At 45.3% G+C, this 14,840-nt stretch overlaps 1 protein-coding gene across 1 annotated transcript in view; it reads left to right on the plus strand.

Annotated features, from left to right (window-relative positions):
- The first annotated feature begins 1,122 nt into the window (after window positions 1–1,122).
- Window positions 1,123–14,840, plus strand: part of Higd1c (HIG1 hypoxia inducible domain family member 1C) — a 28,532-nt gene continuing 14,814 nt past the window's right edge. Inside the window, exons 1-2 of the mRNA XM_034517549.2 lie at window positions 1,123–1,266; window positions 7,890–8,024. Of these exons, the coding sequence (XP_034373440.2) occupies window positions 1,131–1,266; window positions 7,890–8,024 (271 nt within the window). The 5' untranslated portion in view covers window positions 1,123–1,130. The remainder of the gene's footprint in view (window positions 1,267–7,889; window positions 8,025–14,840) is intronic.

Consider the following 14,840-nt stretch of genomic DNA (forward strand, 5'->3'; position numbering starts at 1 on the left):
GAAAACAGGCGCTCAGAGCTCTTGAGAAGTCGGATGATTAGCCTTGGTCCTTGCCCGTTGTCTATTGGTTATCGGAGGACATTTTTGCTGTATATCATCATCTTTTTCCCTTAGGTGCTTTTTAATTTTGTAGGCGAGGCAAGCATTCCACTACTGAGCTACAAGCCCCAGCTGTGCTGTGTTAAGCTCCCCTTTGTTTATATTTACTTGTGTTGTTCCATGCAGCCCAGAGTCGGAATTGTACGCCTTCCTAAGGGATGAATTGGGCCTTGGCCTTGAATAGCATTTCCCCTCACCATAATCCTGTGCCCTCTTTCCCTTCAGTGTCCAGCAGGGATATCTAAGAGTCGCAATCGCACAGGCCTCAGGAGGCCCCTAAGCACTCAGACTTACATAATTGCACTCTTTCCCAAAGTCTTTAGAAAAAGTATTAGCTTCTATCTGGGCAGTGGTGGCACATACCTTTAATCCCAGCACTTGGGAGGCAGAGGCAGGTGGATTTCTGAGTTTGAGGCCAGCCTGGTCTACAGAATGAGTGCCAGGACAGACAAGGCTACATAGTAAGACCCTGTCTCAAAAACAACAACAAATAAAGCATATTATCTTCCAAAGCTAACATTTGTGACAAGGCACTGCTACTGTTAGTGGGCCTTCAGCAGGGGATGAGGAACCTCAGCCAATCCCAGATGGCCACACCCCCAGGGTTGTCTCTCAGCTTTCTTATGATCATCAATTAGCTGGAAATCACAGGGACAGTGACAGCCTTAAACACATGTAGATCAAAGACCAGGAGGAGACAGTCAGCAAGCACGGGGATCCTGTTCCAGCGTGTACAAGGTATGGTGCCTCTCACCGGGTTTGATTTTCTGTTGAAATCTCATCCATAAAATGCAGCTACTGGGGGGAATGGGATAAGGGGATAAAATCTGAAATGTAAATATAATGTAAATAAAATAAAATTTAAAAAAAATAATTTTTTTATTTGTGTTACATACTAAAAAAAAAAATGCAGCTACTGTGTGTTGAAAGGTGTGTGCGAGGGAGGGAGAGTTGCCTGTTTCAGTTGAGCCGACACAGGGCGGGCAGTGCACTGGAAAGAAGACTTACTGGTGTAGCCAGGGGTTCTTGGAATGATGGCAGCAACCACACAGATCTCCTGTTGTTGGCAGAGAACAATGTCTTCAGATGAGTGGTCAACAGCTGAGGACAAAGGCCAGTTGTCCCGACTCCTCAGGAAATCGAGAGACTCCCCCTTCGTCCCCCTGGGTAAGTATGCACCTTGATGGTTGCAGGAAAACCACGATGGAAAAGATGGAAAAGAACTCGGTGTCCCACCCACCCCATGCCCGTGTGTATTCTCTGATTCTGTGACGCTCCCCCTCCCTCACCCCCAACCCGGTTGCAGGGACTTTGTAGTTCAGGCACTGGTAGGTTTTAGCTATTTTATTCAGTTAACACATTTTGTCAGGGGCCTCCCTAGCTTTTTGATATTTACTTATTCTGCTGGTGGTGGTGGTCACTCACATTCCGCGGCAATGCATGTGGAGGTCAGAGGACAACTCTTGGGAACTGGTTCTCTTCTTCTGCTATGTGGGTTCCAGGGACCGAACCTAGATCATCAGGCTTGGCAGCAAGCACCTTTGCCTGCTGAGCCATTTCACTACCCCTAGAGTCTATCTGAAATTAGTTCACAGTCTCTCAGATAGAATTTGCTTGATGAACTCATGGGTTTCTGACTGAGAACTGGAGCCGAAGTTTATCATCCTGAGAGTCAGCTAGAACCGTCCGTCTGTCTGTGCATCACTTGTCTGGGTGTTATAAACTGCCCCTCCCTTGCTATCAGGTATGATGGAAAACTTTTACTTCTTGAGGGCTGGGATGTAGCTCAGTTGGTAGTGTTAGCCTAGCATGCGCAGAGCGGAAGGTTCAAATCTCCATATGGAATAGACTAGGCCTGGCAGATCACGTCTGCAGAGCCAGCACCGGAAGATCCAAGCCTCAAGGTCATCCATCACCATGCAGAGTAAGCCCAAGGCCAGCATGAGTCAAAAAGCAAACAGCAAACAGCAAAAGGAAAACCAAGCCCCTTGATGCTACGTGAACAGATCCCGGTGATGAGCAGATGGGCCACTGTGTCTGTTACACATTAAGTTAGTGTTCCCAGAGAACCAGTGATTAACTCAGAAAGATGAAAGTGTTCCCGATAAACTCAATTAGGGGAAGAACAGGAGGGCGCGCTGACTTTCATCCCCAAAGGGACAGAGGGAACTTCTCAGTGAGTGAGGACCGAGACTCAAGTTTTTGTTAAAAAACAAGAATAAAACTTGTATGTATTGTTGAGGTTTTGTTTACGCTTTTGTAATTTAAACAATACTTAACAGGTTGTTCTGCCACAAGACAGACTATCTCATACAGATAATTTACAAAATGCTTTTATCAATGATCTGAAATCACTTCCATCATTATAAATATGGCTTACTGGGTTGGGACTCAGAACAAGTGTGCTTGCCTGGCACACCCTCAATGCAGAGCCCTGCTAGATAAATAAAAAATAAATCTATGATACTTCTTGTTCGTTTTTTCTCTTTGAGATAGGGTCTCTCCATGTAGCCTTGGCTAACCTGGAACTCACTATGTAGACTGGTTTCAAACTCAGAGATTTCTCTTTACAACAGTTTTGTAGGTGCACGGTGTTTTGTTCAGGCCATTTAGGGTTTTTAAGTTTTTTCCTAAGACAGGGTACAATCCTGAACATTTTTGTGTTCTGTACATCCTGTGCTTTTTTTTTTTTTTTTTTTTTTTGCTTATTTTCTTGGAGTATATTCCAAAGTAGAATTGTAGAATTACTAGTTCAGTATGCATGAGAAATGTAAGATTTTAAGATGATCATATATATATATATATATATATCATATGTAAGATTTTAAGATGATCATATACATATATATATATATATATATATATACATATATATATATATGTATATGATCATCTTAAAATCTTACATATATATATATGTGTGTGTGTGTGTACATGTATATGTATATATATGAGACAGGGTTTCTCTGTGTAGCCCTGGCTGTCCTGGAACTCACTCTGTAGACCAGGCTAGCCTCGAACTCAGAAATCCGCCTGCCTCTGCCTCCCAAGTGCTGGGATTAAAGGCGTGCGCCACCACTGCCCGGCTGATTATATATTTTTTAACTTAAAAAATATATAGAAAGTTAATAAACCTTATTTGTGTGTGCGTGTATATGTGTGTGTATACCTGTGTGTGACTGTGTGTTTACATGTGACAGTAGGTGCAGGAGGAGACCAGAAGGGCTGTCAGATGCCCTGTAGCTGGAATCTTAGCTGGTCATCAGTTGCCTAACCTGGGTTACTAAAATAGAATTCTCTGGGAGAGCAGGGAGTGCTCTTAACTGCTGAGCCATCTCTCTATTCCCCTTAAATCTTTTATTATAAGTGTGTGTGTGTGTGGGGGGGGTTGAGGGGGAAGGGTGAGAGGGAAAGAGAGAGATTTGGAGGGAGCCATGTGTAGAGGGCTGAAGACAAATCTGCTGAGTCAGCTGTTTTCTTCCATTTTTTTTTGTATGGGAGCCAGGAATTGAGCTCTGGCCGCAGGCTCACACAAGGGCTCGCACAATGGAGGTCGTTACCACGAGCCTTCTCACTGGCCCTATCGTCGTTATCTTTAGGGCTTGCTCATTGCTACCTGTGCATCTTACACATTAATCATTGCACTCAGCTGCATCTACTAACAAGCCTATAAAATATACACAGAACTGTGATCGTTTGCACTGGTTCTTTCTGCAGCTTACGAACAGACCATGACGGACATAAATGTCATCTAGCCCTACAAACACCAGTCCCAACCTTGTTTCTCATCCCACGTAAAAATCAGCTGCATTCTTTAAACTGTGAACAAACACATAGAACCTGTAGTTTCAGAGGGGGGAGGATTCCATTATAGGCATTATAAAGAAAATAAACACTTAGGTATAAACTTAATGCATTTATGTTGACAATTACAAGACGCTAATGAAATGAATCAGATGCCTGAATGGACACACTTCTTATTACGTTCATTGACTAGTAATTAGTGACATATTTATATATGTATGTGTGTGTATGTGCCTGTGTGTTTATATATAGTTATTATAATATATAATTATTATATGTATATATGTATATATTATTACTATTATTATTATTATTATATATAATAAGGCATGCTTTTTTGGCTGCTGTCCTAGGTTCTTGTATCTACTCCCCTTCCAACCCCCAAACACTAGGTAGGAGAGAAATAAGGTTAAGGGGAAAGGGGGCATTGATACTGTTAGACCACTTCCTGCTGACCAGGGGCATCGGGCTCCTGTGGGCAGCGTTCATCATCATCAGGTTAGCTCCAATTTCTTCCGTTTCTGCTGTGAAGCAGCCTCTTACTCACACCTGGGATTAAAACAAAAACACATTCACATAACATAACTGGGTTTATAGAGAAACTCTCACCACAGAGGTCAGTTCTCCCCAGAGAGATCCACAGGGTTAATGTAATTCCATTACAATCCCAACAAGGATTGTGTGAATACAGTAAGCATGAGGGCCTGAATTAGACTTCCAGAACCCATAAAAAAAAAATAAAAATAAAAAGGCCAAGTTGTCGAGACACTGTCTTGGAATCCCAGCCCTGGAGAGGTGGAGCCAGGCAGGTCTGCAGGGCTCACCAGCCAGCCGGTCTGGCCTACTTGGTGAGTTCCGAGCCATGGTGAACAGTACGTGAGGGGTGAACCCTTTAAGCTATTCTCTGGCCACTATATGTGTGTGCACTATATGTGCATGCATATTTGTGTATACACACACACACACACACAAGATGTGCTCATCCTAAGATATATGGAAATTATGGAAATCATGAGTTCTCTAACAGCCAAAACAATGTTTTCTTTTCAGTACTTGAGACCAGTCTAGAGGCCTTACTCATGGTAGGCAAATGCTATCACCAAGACTTGTTTTTGCCTTTTGAAGTAGTCTCCCTGTCTGCTCAGGCTGGCTTCTAATTCCTTGATCCCCCTGCTTTAACCTCCCAAGTGCTGGAATACAGGCAAGTGCACCGTGTTCTGTTCTGGCTTTTTTTTCCCTGTTTGTTTAAGGTAAGGTGGAAGGAGGCACTATGCCCCTTAGCTACAGTAATCAAGACTCTGTGGCTGCTGATGGAAGACACGTAAATCAGTAGGATGATCAGAGAACACCAACGGGGAACAACACTGTTTAATAAAAAATTTTTACTTAAATATTTTTAGGTCTATTTTTAAATTTTACACGTATGGGTGTTTCTGTCTATCTGTCTTTCTGTGCATCATGTACATGCATGGTGCCTTTTTTTTTTTTTTTTTGGTTTTTCGAGACAGGGTTTCTCTGTGTAGCCCTGGCTGTCCTGGAACTCACTCTGTAGACCAGGCTGGCCTCGAACTCAGAAATCTGCCTGCCTCTGCCTCCCAAGTGCTGGAATTAAAGGCGTGTGCCACCACTGCCCGGCAACTTTTTTTTTTCCCCCATGAGACGCAGCAGGATTCAAACCCGAGGGTAGAGAGAGAGCGGGCAGAGGGCCCCACACCCTCTGCAGGCCAGCGCCTTACGGCTGCGCCACCGCCAGTTCGCTGCACGGTGCCCTTGGAGGTCACAAAAGGGTGTTGGAACCTCTGGAACTAAAGTTGCAGGGTTGAGCCATCACGTGGTGCTGGGAACTGAACCCAAGTCCTCTGCAAGACCATTGAGTGCTCTTAGCCCTAGAGCTACCTCTTCAGTGTCCAGTGCTTTTAAAAAAGCGTTCTATTTCTAATAACTTGTATTGAGTCTGTTCTTTGGCAGGTTCATATACGTACAAGGTACATTCTGACCACTACACTCCTTCCCATCTTTTTTCCATTCTTTACCCTCTCTCCCCACAAAGTCCTCTTCCCAAATTCATGACTGTTACTGTTAACTCCCATGGGGAGCATGCGTGGGGGTGGGGCACGCCACACAGTTCCACAGGGTTGTAAGGGCTGCTTTTCAGAGTCCAGCAGCGATCTGATGATGTAATGCATGCATCTGCTGAGCTGCCTCCATAGGAAAAGCAACAGATTTTGTCAAGGAATCAAACGTATCCTTACCTTCATGCACAGGACCAGGAAACAGAACAGACTCAAACATGTCTCATGAAGAAAAGGCAATTTCTAGGTTGAGCTGAGACTTTGTAACTCTGGGAGTGGGGCTGGAATAGTGGATCGGCTAGAAAACAGTGGAACACAGAGTCGACAGAGAGATGATCTCTGGCCTGTGACTCTCTCTTATTGTTCTGAGGGCCAGAAGCTGATGGCCTCTGGAAATTCAACTTTTTCTTGCTATTTCATGGCTAAAAGCTACTGGGGTTTTTTTTGTTTTTTTGTTTGTTTGTTTTTGTTTTGTTTGTTTGTTTGTTTGTTTGTGATTAATTCCTGCTGATAGCAGGGAATTAAGAAAAGATATTAGTTGCTTGGGCCATTTTCTCTTTGACTTGCAGGACCTTTCACTAATCAGGTAAAAGGGTCAGAGTTTGTTAACTCTTTATGAGTCAGAGAGGAAGGAAAAGAGTCAGGCACACAGAAAAAACACTTAGAACCCTTACAACAGGATAACTGATCACGTGACTTTCTTCTATAAGTTCATAGTATTTTTAAGGCAATAGTCCATGTCATAGATCAATAAAACTTAAGGCGTTACATCAGAATTATGTGTTTTCCCATTAAGACTAGTACTCAACTAAACATTATCTTTTTCTAGCTCCATAAGTTCATTATAAGTTTAAAGCAATAGTTTTTATGTCATAAGTTAGCATAGTTTTGTCAAGAGACAAATCATCTGCCTTGTGTCGTATTATTTTGAAGTCTTGTATAGACAGACTAGTCCATCATTTATTTTCTGTCCTTGCACCTACAATAAATTGCCCATTACCAAGTTCATGACCTTTAGTTACCAGACAGTGGCCTCGTTCCTATCCTAGAAGGAATGTTTTCCTTAATGGTAAATTTGTTCCAAGCCTGCTTTCATTTCCTAGTGCAATTAGCTCATGGCACATGAAGGTTTACAGAGCTCTATCTGCAGCTCTATCTACAGGGGGCTTGAAATTACTTGTGTCAATTTGGGAATTATGAAATCATCAATTCATCTACACAGCACTACTACATGAAAGTACATCTTCATACTGATTCTGCAGATCACCCAATAGGGTGAGCTGATGTCCAGGAATCATTAGGCTGTGCAATAGTGGCAGGAAAGGCACATCAGCAGCGAGAAGCAATCCTGGGATGAAGTCTCTGAGGACCCATCTCAGAGCTCACCCATCTCAGCTGTGCAGAACAGTGAGCCACCTCCAGGAAACTCACTTGCTTGGCATAGCCTTTCCTAGATGGCTTCTGATACTTCATAATGCAAATGTTCCAACATCTCAAACACCCACAACCCTCACTTCTGACCCAAGTATGTCAGATGAGGGCTACCGAACCTACATCTCGTCTGACTTCTGGGTAGTTATTTTTTACACAGCCTTTCAATCGGCCAAAGGGAATGCTTACCTCTTGTTAATTTAATTCATGTCAGTTTTAAAATATCCCATAAGCTTTGTTATAGATTTTTAACAAATGAGTTTCTTTTTTAAATATATAATTTATTTTTATTTTATGCTCACTGGTGTTTTACCTGCCTGTGTGTTTGTGTGAGGGCATCAGATCCCCTGAAACTGGAGTTACAGATAGGTGTGAGCTGCCACATGGGTGCTGGGACTTGAATCTGGGTCCTCTGGAAGAGAAGCTAGTATTTTTAACCGCTGAACCATCTCTCCAGCCCCTAAGCCTTCTTTAAATCCACAGGCATGGCAGGCTTTGTGGCTGTGCTGTCCTATGGTCTTTACAAGCTAAACTCCAGAAGAGAACACAAGGTGTCCCTTCATCTCATCCACATGCGGGTTGCTGCCCAAGGATGCGCTGTGGGGGCCGTGACTCTAGGTAAGCTGCCTGCCTCTTTTCTTAGGTCTGGCTCTCCTCCACAGGTGTGTGTGCTTGCATGTGCATGTGCGTGAGCATGTGTGTATGTGTATGCATGTGCACTGTGTGTGCGTGCACATGAGTGTTGTGCACATGTGTATGTGTTTTGTTTTACTTATTCTGTAAATTCTTTTTTGTTGTTGTTGTTTTTGTTTTTGTTTTTCAAGACAGGGTTTCTCTGTGTAGCCCTGGCTGTCTTGGAACTCACTCTGTAGACCAGGCTGGCCTCAAACTCAGAAATCCACCTGCCTCTGCCTCCCAAGTGCTGGGATTAAAGACGTGTGCCACTACTGTTCAGCCTGTAAATTCTTGGTAGAAGATAAATATTGGATTGCAATGATATGAGATAAACAGATCCCCTTGGGGGCTGGGGAGACGAGGCAGTTAAGGGCACTGGCTGCTCTTATAGAGGATTCAGCCCAGCACTTTTTTGGAAGCTCACAACCATTTGTAACCCTACTTCTGGGGATTCTGGCGCCCTCTTCTGGCTTCTTTGGGTGTCGGGCATACTTGCAGTGTGCGTGTTCATGCATTCAGGTACTCATATACAGAAAATAAAAACAAATCTTTAAGAAAGCAAGCTAAAAGAGGTGAGGCTTCTCAATTTCTAGGATTTTCTCCTGATAAAACCCAACAAGACTGCCAGACCTTAAAGGGATGGTGGTCATCTTCTGGGGCAGCAGCTCCCAACCTTTCTAAATGCTGCGACCCTTTAATACAGTTCCTTGTATTGTAGTGACCCCCCCCCCCCAACTATAAAATTCTTTTTGTTCCCACTTTGTAACTGTAGCTTTGCCTCTGTCATGAGCTGTAAATATTTGATATACAGGAAATATGATATGTGACCCCCCCACGAAAGGGTCATTCAAAGGGGTCAAAACCCACAGGTTGAGAACCTCTGCTCTAGAGGAAGGTGCTGGTATGGCTTGGTTCTACACTGCTCCACTAACAGCAGTGACCGTGTCCCCCAGCCTGTCTCATGAGCAGACATAGTTTCTCAGTACTTTACTTGGGAGGAAGCTTCTTAGAGGCCAGAGATCAAAACAGTCTTTTTACTTTCATCCCAGGTATGAGCTTTGCCCAGGGGCCAATGTACTTAGCAAGGAAAGATTAGTCTTGATTAGAAAGATTACTTAGAAAGAAAAGATCAGCGGCTTAGTTAGGGTTTCTCTTGCTGTGATCAAACACCATGACTAAAAGGTAAGCTGGGGCGGAGAGGGTTTGTTTGGCTCACACTTCCACATTGTAGCCCATCGCTGAAGAAAATCAGCGCAGGAGCTTAAACAGAACAGGAACCTGGAGGCAGGAGTTGATGCAGAAGCCCTGGAGGAGTGTGTCCTGGCTTGCTCCCCATGGCTTGCCCAAGGATGGCAGTACCCACAGTGGGCTGGGCCCTTCCCCATCTATCACTGATTAAGGGAATGCCCCACAGGCTTGCCTACCTCATCTTCTGGAGGCACCTTCTCAGCTGTGGCTGCCTCTTCTCAGATGACTTTAGCTTGTGCCAAGTTGATTAAAAAACAAAAACAAAAACAAAAAACAAAAAACTGTCCAGCACAGTCTCAAAACAAAACAAAAAAACCAAAAAACCCCCAACAAAATAAATAAACAAATAAACCCAAACTAAACCAAAGCCTCATTGGCTTGGTGTCACTCTCAGCCCACGGTCAGTCAGAGCCCAGTTCCTTCTCAGCCCACGGTCAGTCAGAGCCCAGTTCCTGAGGACTGTTTTCCCATGAGTGACTGGCTAATGCCTTTGCAGCAGCAAGGCCCCACCCACCACATTCTGTGCTTCACAGTTCACTCAGACAGGGGCTCTTTTCTGGCTCTCTTCTGGGGCTAAGCTTTGTTTCCTGCAGCAGTGAGGCCCCCCTGCCACAGCTGGAGGTGTTCCTCCTGCTGAGAGAGCAGCTGGTCGCTGGTGTCTCAGCGTTTGATAAGTTACTGCCTCACACCACAGGGCCAGTTCCTGCTTTAGTTAGTTTAGTTTAGTTTCCTGTCTTTGAGAGTCCCAAATCTGAAGTGATGATGGTTGTCCTTTCGAAGTTACTGTAGTTCCTCACCTCCAAGCCTGTCTCCTTTGTTACTAAACCATTTCTCCAGAGCTGCAAAGCCAAAGTTGTCATAGCCCCCAAACCCAGCTTCAAGGGCGACCACAGAGCTGCTTCAGCTACATAGAGCCAGCACTTCCCAGCTGTGGCCGGGTCACTGGCCTGACTTCTAAAGGGATCTCATCTGCCTTTGTCGTGGTCATCAAAAACCACAAAAGCTTAGTCCCCATCCTTACCACTGCCTGGGTCAGTCTTCAGTGTCTCCAACAAAGTTCTTTCTCATAGTTCAGCAGGCACCTGGTCTCCTGAGAACCTTCTCTGGAGCACACTTTGGCTCAGCCACTCTTTCATCCACCTCGTGTGCCCCCTGCACACAGCTGCTCCCTGCACACAGCTGCCCCCTGCACACAGCTGCTCCCTGCACACAGCTGCTCCCTGCACACAGCTGCCCCCTGTACACAGCTGCTCCCTGTACACAGCTGCTCCACAGTCACAGAAGTGACAGACCCAAAGCTTTGGGGTATTTGCTCTTTGGTTCTGCAAAGGTTCACAGTGTGGCTGCCCCTGTGGGCTTTCAGGAAGTGACAGGCAGTTTGTTCCCTCAGGAAAGTTTAATCTGGTAACATATGGGGACATTTTTTGTTTGTCCTGTTGGGAGTGGGAGGCAGGAGGCAACTCTACGAGCATCACACAGATGCTGTCAGACAGCCTGCAGCATACAGGGCATCCGAGTAAGGCCAATCACAAAGTCAAGCATTTCTTCCTTGCCTTTGCCCATCACATGCTACCAGTAACCTCCTTAAGCTCATGATTAGCGGGAGTAATCTAGCCTCAACTGGCAGCTTCCTTGAGGCTGGGAGGGCTGCCATGGAGGCCGCAGCCAGAGGACGAGGGAGATAGAGTGACTTCATCCTGCCTCTCCCAGTATAGCCACTCCCTTTATTGGGGAGGAGGAAATGCCCATGGCCAGGTAGCCCTGGCTACTTCACGAGTTCTGATAGCGCTCTCTTTAGTCTGAGAATGATGCAGTGAGCTGCCAGCCTCCCTGGAGACGGAGAGATCCTGATCTTAAGAAGGTCACTGGTAGCATCTTATGGGCAAAGGCAAGGAAGAGATGCTAGACTGTTGTGATTGGCAACTGTTCAAACACTGACAGCATCGGCTAAGCCACGGATCTCAGGCTCCGGTTGCTCAGTTCTGGTGGCCCTAGAACAGAAAGTCGAGCAGCACAGAAGGAAAAAAGGCTAGGCTTGAACTGAAAGCACACAGCAGGGAGCTCTGGCCTGGGCGCCCACTACTTTACTTGCATTAACTCACATCCCAAGACCTCCTCCCAACGTGTACATTACACACACACCCATATGTGTGTATGTGTGAGTATACACGCATATAAACACATGTATGTACATATACATAAACAAATATATTGTAATCATCTCCCTAGCTTTTCCCAAAGGAGTCCTGCAGCCATTTACCAGGAAACCAGAGAGAAGATAAGCACATTTGTGGGGAGTTTTGAAATGCCGGCGATAAGCCGACAGATTCCTGCTCTGGCATAGTTACAGTAAGTGCCGCTCAAATTACAAGCCAGTCGGGGCCAGAGTGTCTGCTTCACACACAGCCAACCCCAAACATGGTATTCTCTAGTCCTGCAATGTTTCGTTGGAATGCACGTACTCGGCGGCTTTTGGAATTCTTGTAAAATGTATTATTATTGTGTGTGACGTGTGCATGGGTGTATGCACGCACGGCATTCCTATGGAGATCAGAGGACAACTCTGTGGAGTGGTTCTCTCTGTCCACCGTTCACAGTTTCTGAAGATCATACCCAGGTCATCCAGCTTATGAACTGGGTGTTCTCTCCCACTGAGCCTCTCGACAGTACCTGTCAGAATCTCCACACGGGTCCCCTGGCCACCACGGCAGAGGGCCAAGTGGATGCCATTCTAACTGTCTGCTTCTACCAAAGTGGCAAACCACGAGTTACATTTCTAGAGGCACTGTGGAAACAAACACCTTCACTGGGCTTTGGGGACACCAGTGATATTTCCCAACACCTCCGTACAGCTTTTTTGGTAGAAGACAGCATCTTGGAGCATGTAGCTGGACTTCTGTCGAACTGAAGCTATAGCCTTCAGCTACCAAATGACTAAGGAAAAGCAAACAGGGGTCAAACATGATTCCCAAGCAGGCAAGATTGCTCAGCGGCTTGAGTTCGAGTCCTGAGACCCCTTGTTGGGAGGAGAGACCCCTGCACTTGTCCTGTGGCACACACATGAACGCACAATAAACAAACAAATGATTCCCAAGTTCTTGTCTCTCGCTCATACAGAGGATGGAGAACAAAGGTCAAGGCTGAGGGAGAGATAGCGCTCAGCAGACAAACAGCATGTAAGGAGCACCCCAATGCCAGTCACCTGACTGACAGCTCGTCACCCCAGCTCATTTTCAAGCTTCTAAATATGTGTTTACTGTATGTACTGTGTGTACTGTGTGTACTGTGTGTACTGTATTACTGTGTGTACTGTGTGTACTGTGTGTACTGTGTGTACTGTGCGTACTGTGCGTACTGTGCGTACTGTGCGTACTGTGCGTACTGTGCGTACTGTGCGTACTGTGTGTACTGTGTGTACTGTGTGTACTGTGTGTACTGTGTGTACTGTGTGTACTGTGTGTACTGTATTACTGTGTGTACTGTGTGTACTGTGTGTACTGTGTGTACTGTGTGTACTGTGTGTACTGTGTGTACTGTGTGTACTGTATTACTGTGTGTACTGTGTGTACTGTGTGTACTGTGTGTACTGTGTGTACTGTATTACTGTGTGTACTGTGCGTACTGTGTGTACTGTGTGTACTGTGTGTACTGTGTGTACTGTGTGTACTGTATTACTGTGTGTACTGTGTGTACTGTGTGTACTGTGCGTACTGTGCGTACTGTGCGTACTGTGCGTACTGTGCGTACTGTGCGTACTGTGCGTACTGTGCGTACTGTATTACTGTGCGTACTGTGTGTACTGTGTGTACTGTGTGTACTGTGTGTACTGTGTGTACTGTGTGTACTGTGTGTACTGTATTACTGTGTGTACTGTGTGTACTGTGTGTACTGTGTGTACTGTGTGTACTGTATTACTGTGTGTACTGTGTGTACTGTGTGTACTGTGTGTACTGTGTGTACTGTGTGTACTGTGTGTACTGTGTGTACTGTATTACTGTGTGTACTGTGCGTACTGTGTGTACTGTGTGTACTGTGTGTACTGTGTGTACTGTGTGTACTGTATTACTGTGTGTACTGTGTGTACTGTGCGTACTGTGCGTACTGTGCGTACTGTGCGTACTGTGCGTACTGTGCGTACTGTGCGTACTGTGCGTACTGTATTACTGTGCGTACTGTGTGTACTGTGCGTACTGTGTGTACTGTGTGTACTGTGTGTACTGTGTGTACTGTGTGTACTGTATTACTGTGTGTACTGTGTGTACTGTGTGTACTGTGTGTACTGTGTGTACTGTATTACTGTGTGTACTGTGCGTACTGTGTGTACTGTGTGTACTGTGCGTACTGTGTGTACTGTGTGTACTGTGTGTACTGTGTGTACTGTGTGTACTGTGTGTACTGTGTGTACTGTATTACTGTGTGTACTGTGTGTACTGTGTGTACTGTGTGTACTGTGTGTACTGTATTACTGTGTGTACTGTGCGTACTGTGCGTACTGTGCGTACTGTGCGTACTGTGCGTACTGTGCGTACTGTGCGTACTGTGCGTACTGTATTACTGTGCGTACTGTGTGTACTGTGCGTACTGTGTGTACTGTGTGTACTGTGTGTACTGTGTGTACTGTGTGTACTGTGTGTACTGTATTACTGTGTGTACTGTGTGTACTGTGTGTACTGTGTGTACTGTGTGTACTGTATTACTGTGTGTACTGTGCGTACTGTGTGTACTGTGTGTACTGTGTGTACTGTGTGTACTGTGTGTACTGTATTACTGTGTGTACTGTGTGTACTGTGTGTACTGTGCGTACTGTGCGTACTGTGCGTACTGTGCGTACTGTGCGTACTGTGCGTACTGTGCGTACTGTGCGTACTGTATTACTGTGCGTACTGTGTGTACTGTGTGTACTGTGTGTACTGTGTGTACTGTGTGTACTGTGTGTACTGTATTACTGTGTGTACTGTGTGTACTGTGTGTACTGTGTGTACTGTGTGTACTGTATTACTGTGTGTACTGTGCGTACTGTGTGTACTGTGTGTACTGTGCGTACTGTGTGTACTGTGTGTACTGTGTGTACTGTGTGTACTGTGTGTACTGTGTGTACTGTGTGTACTGTATTACTGTGTGTACTGTGTGTACTGTGTGTACTGTGTGTACTGTGTGTACTGTATTACTGTGTGTACTGTGCGTACTGTGCGTACTGTGCGTACTGTGCGTACTGTGCGTACTGTGCGTACTGTGCGTACTGTGCGTACTGTATTACTGTGCGTACTGTGTGTACTGTGCGTACTGTGTGTACTGTGTGTACTGTGTGTACTGTGTGTACTGTGTGTACTGTGTGTACTGTATTACTGTGTGTACTGTGTGTACTGTGTGTACTGTGTGTACTGTGTGTACTGTATTACTGTGTGTACTGTGCGTACTGTGTGTACTGTGTGTACTGTGTGTACTGTGTGTACTGTATTACTGTGTGTACTGTGTGTACTGTGTGTACTGTGTGTACTGTGTGTACTGTAT

The sequence above is a fragment of the Arvicanthis niloticus genome, chromosome 13, assembly GCF_011762505.2.
Source record: "Arvicanthis niloticus isolate mArvNil1 chromosome 13, mArvNil1.pat.X, whole genome shotgun sequence".
Classification (NCBI taxonomy): domain Eukaryota; kingdom Metazoa; phylum Chordata; class Mammalia; order Rodentia; family Muridae; genus Arvicanthis; species Arvicanthis niloticus.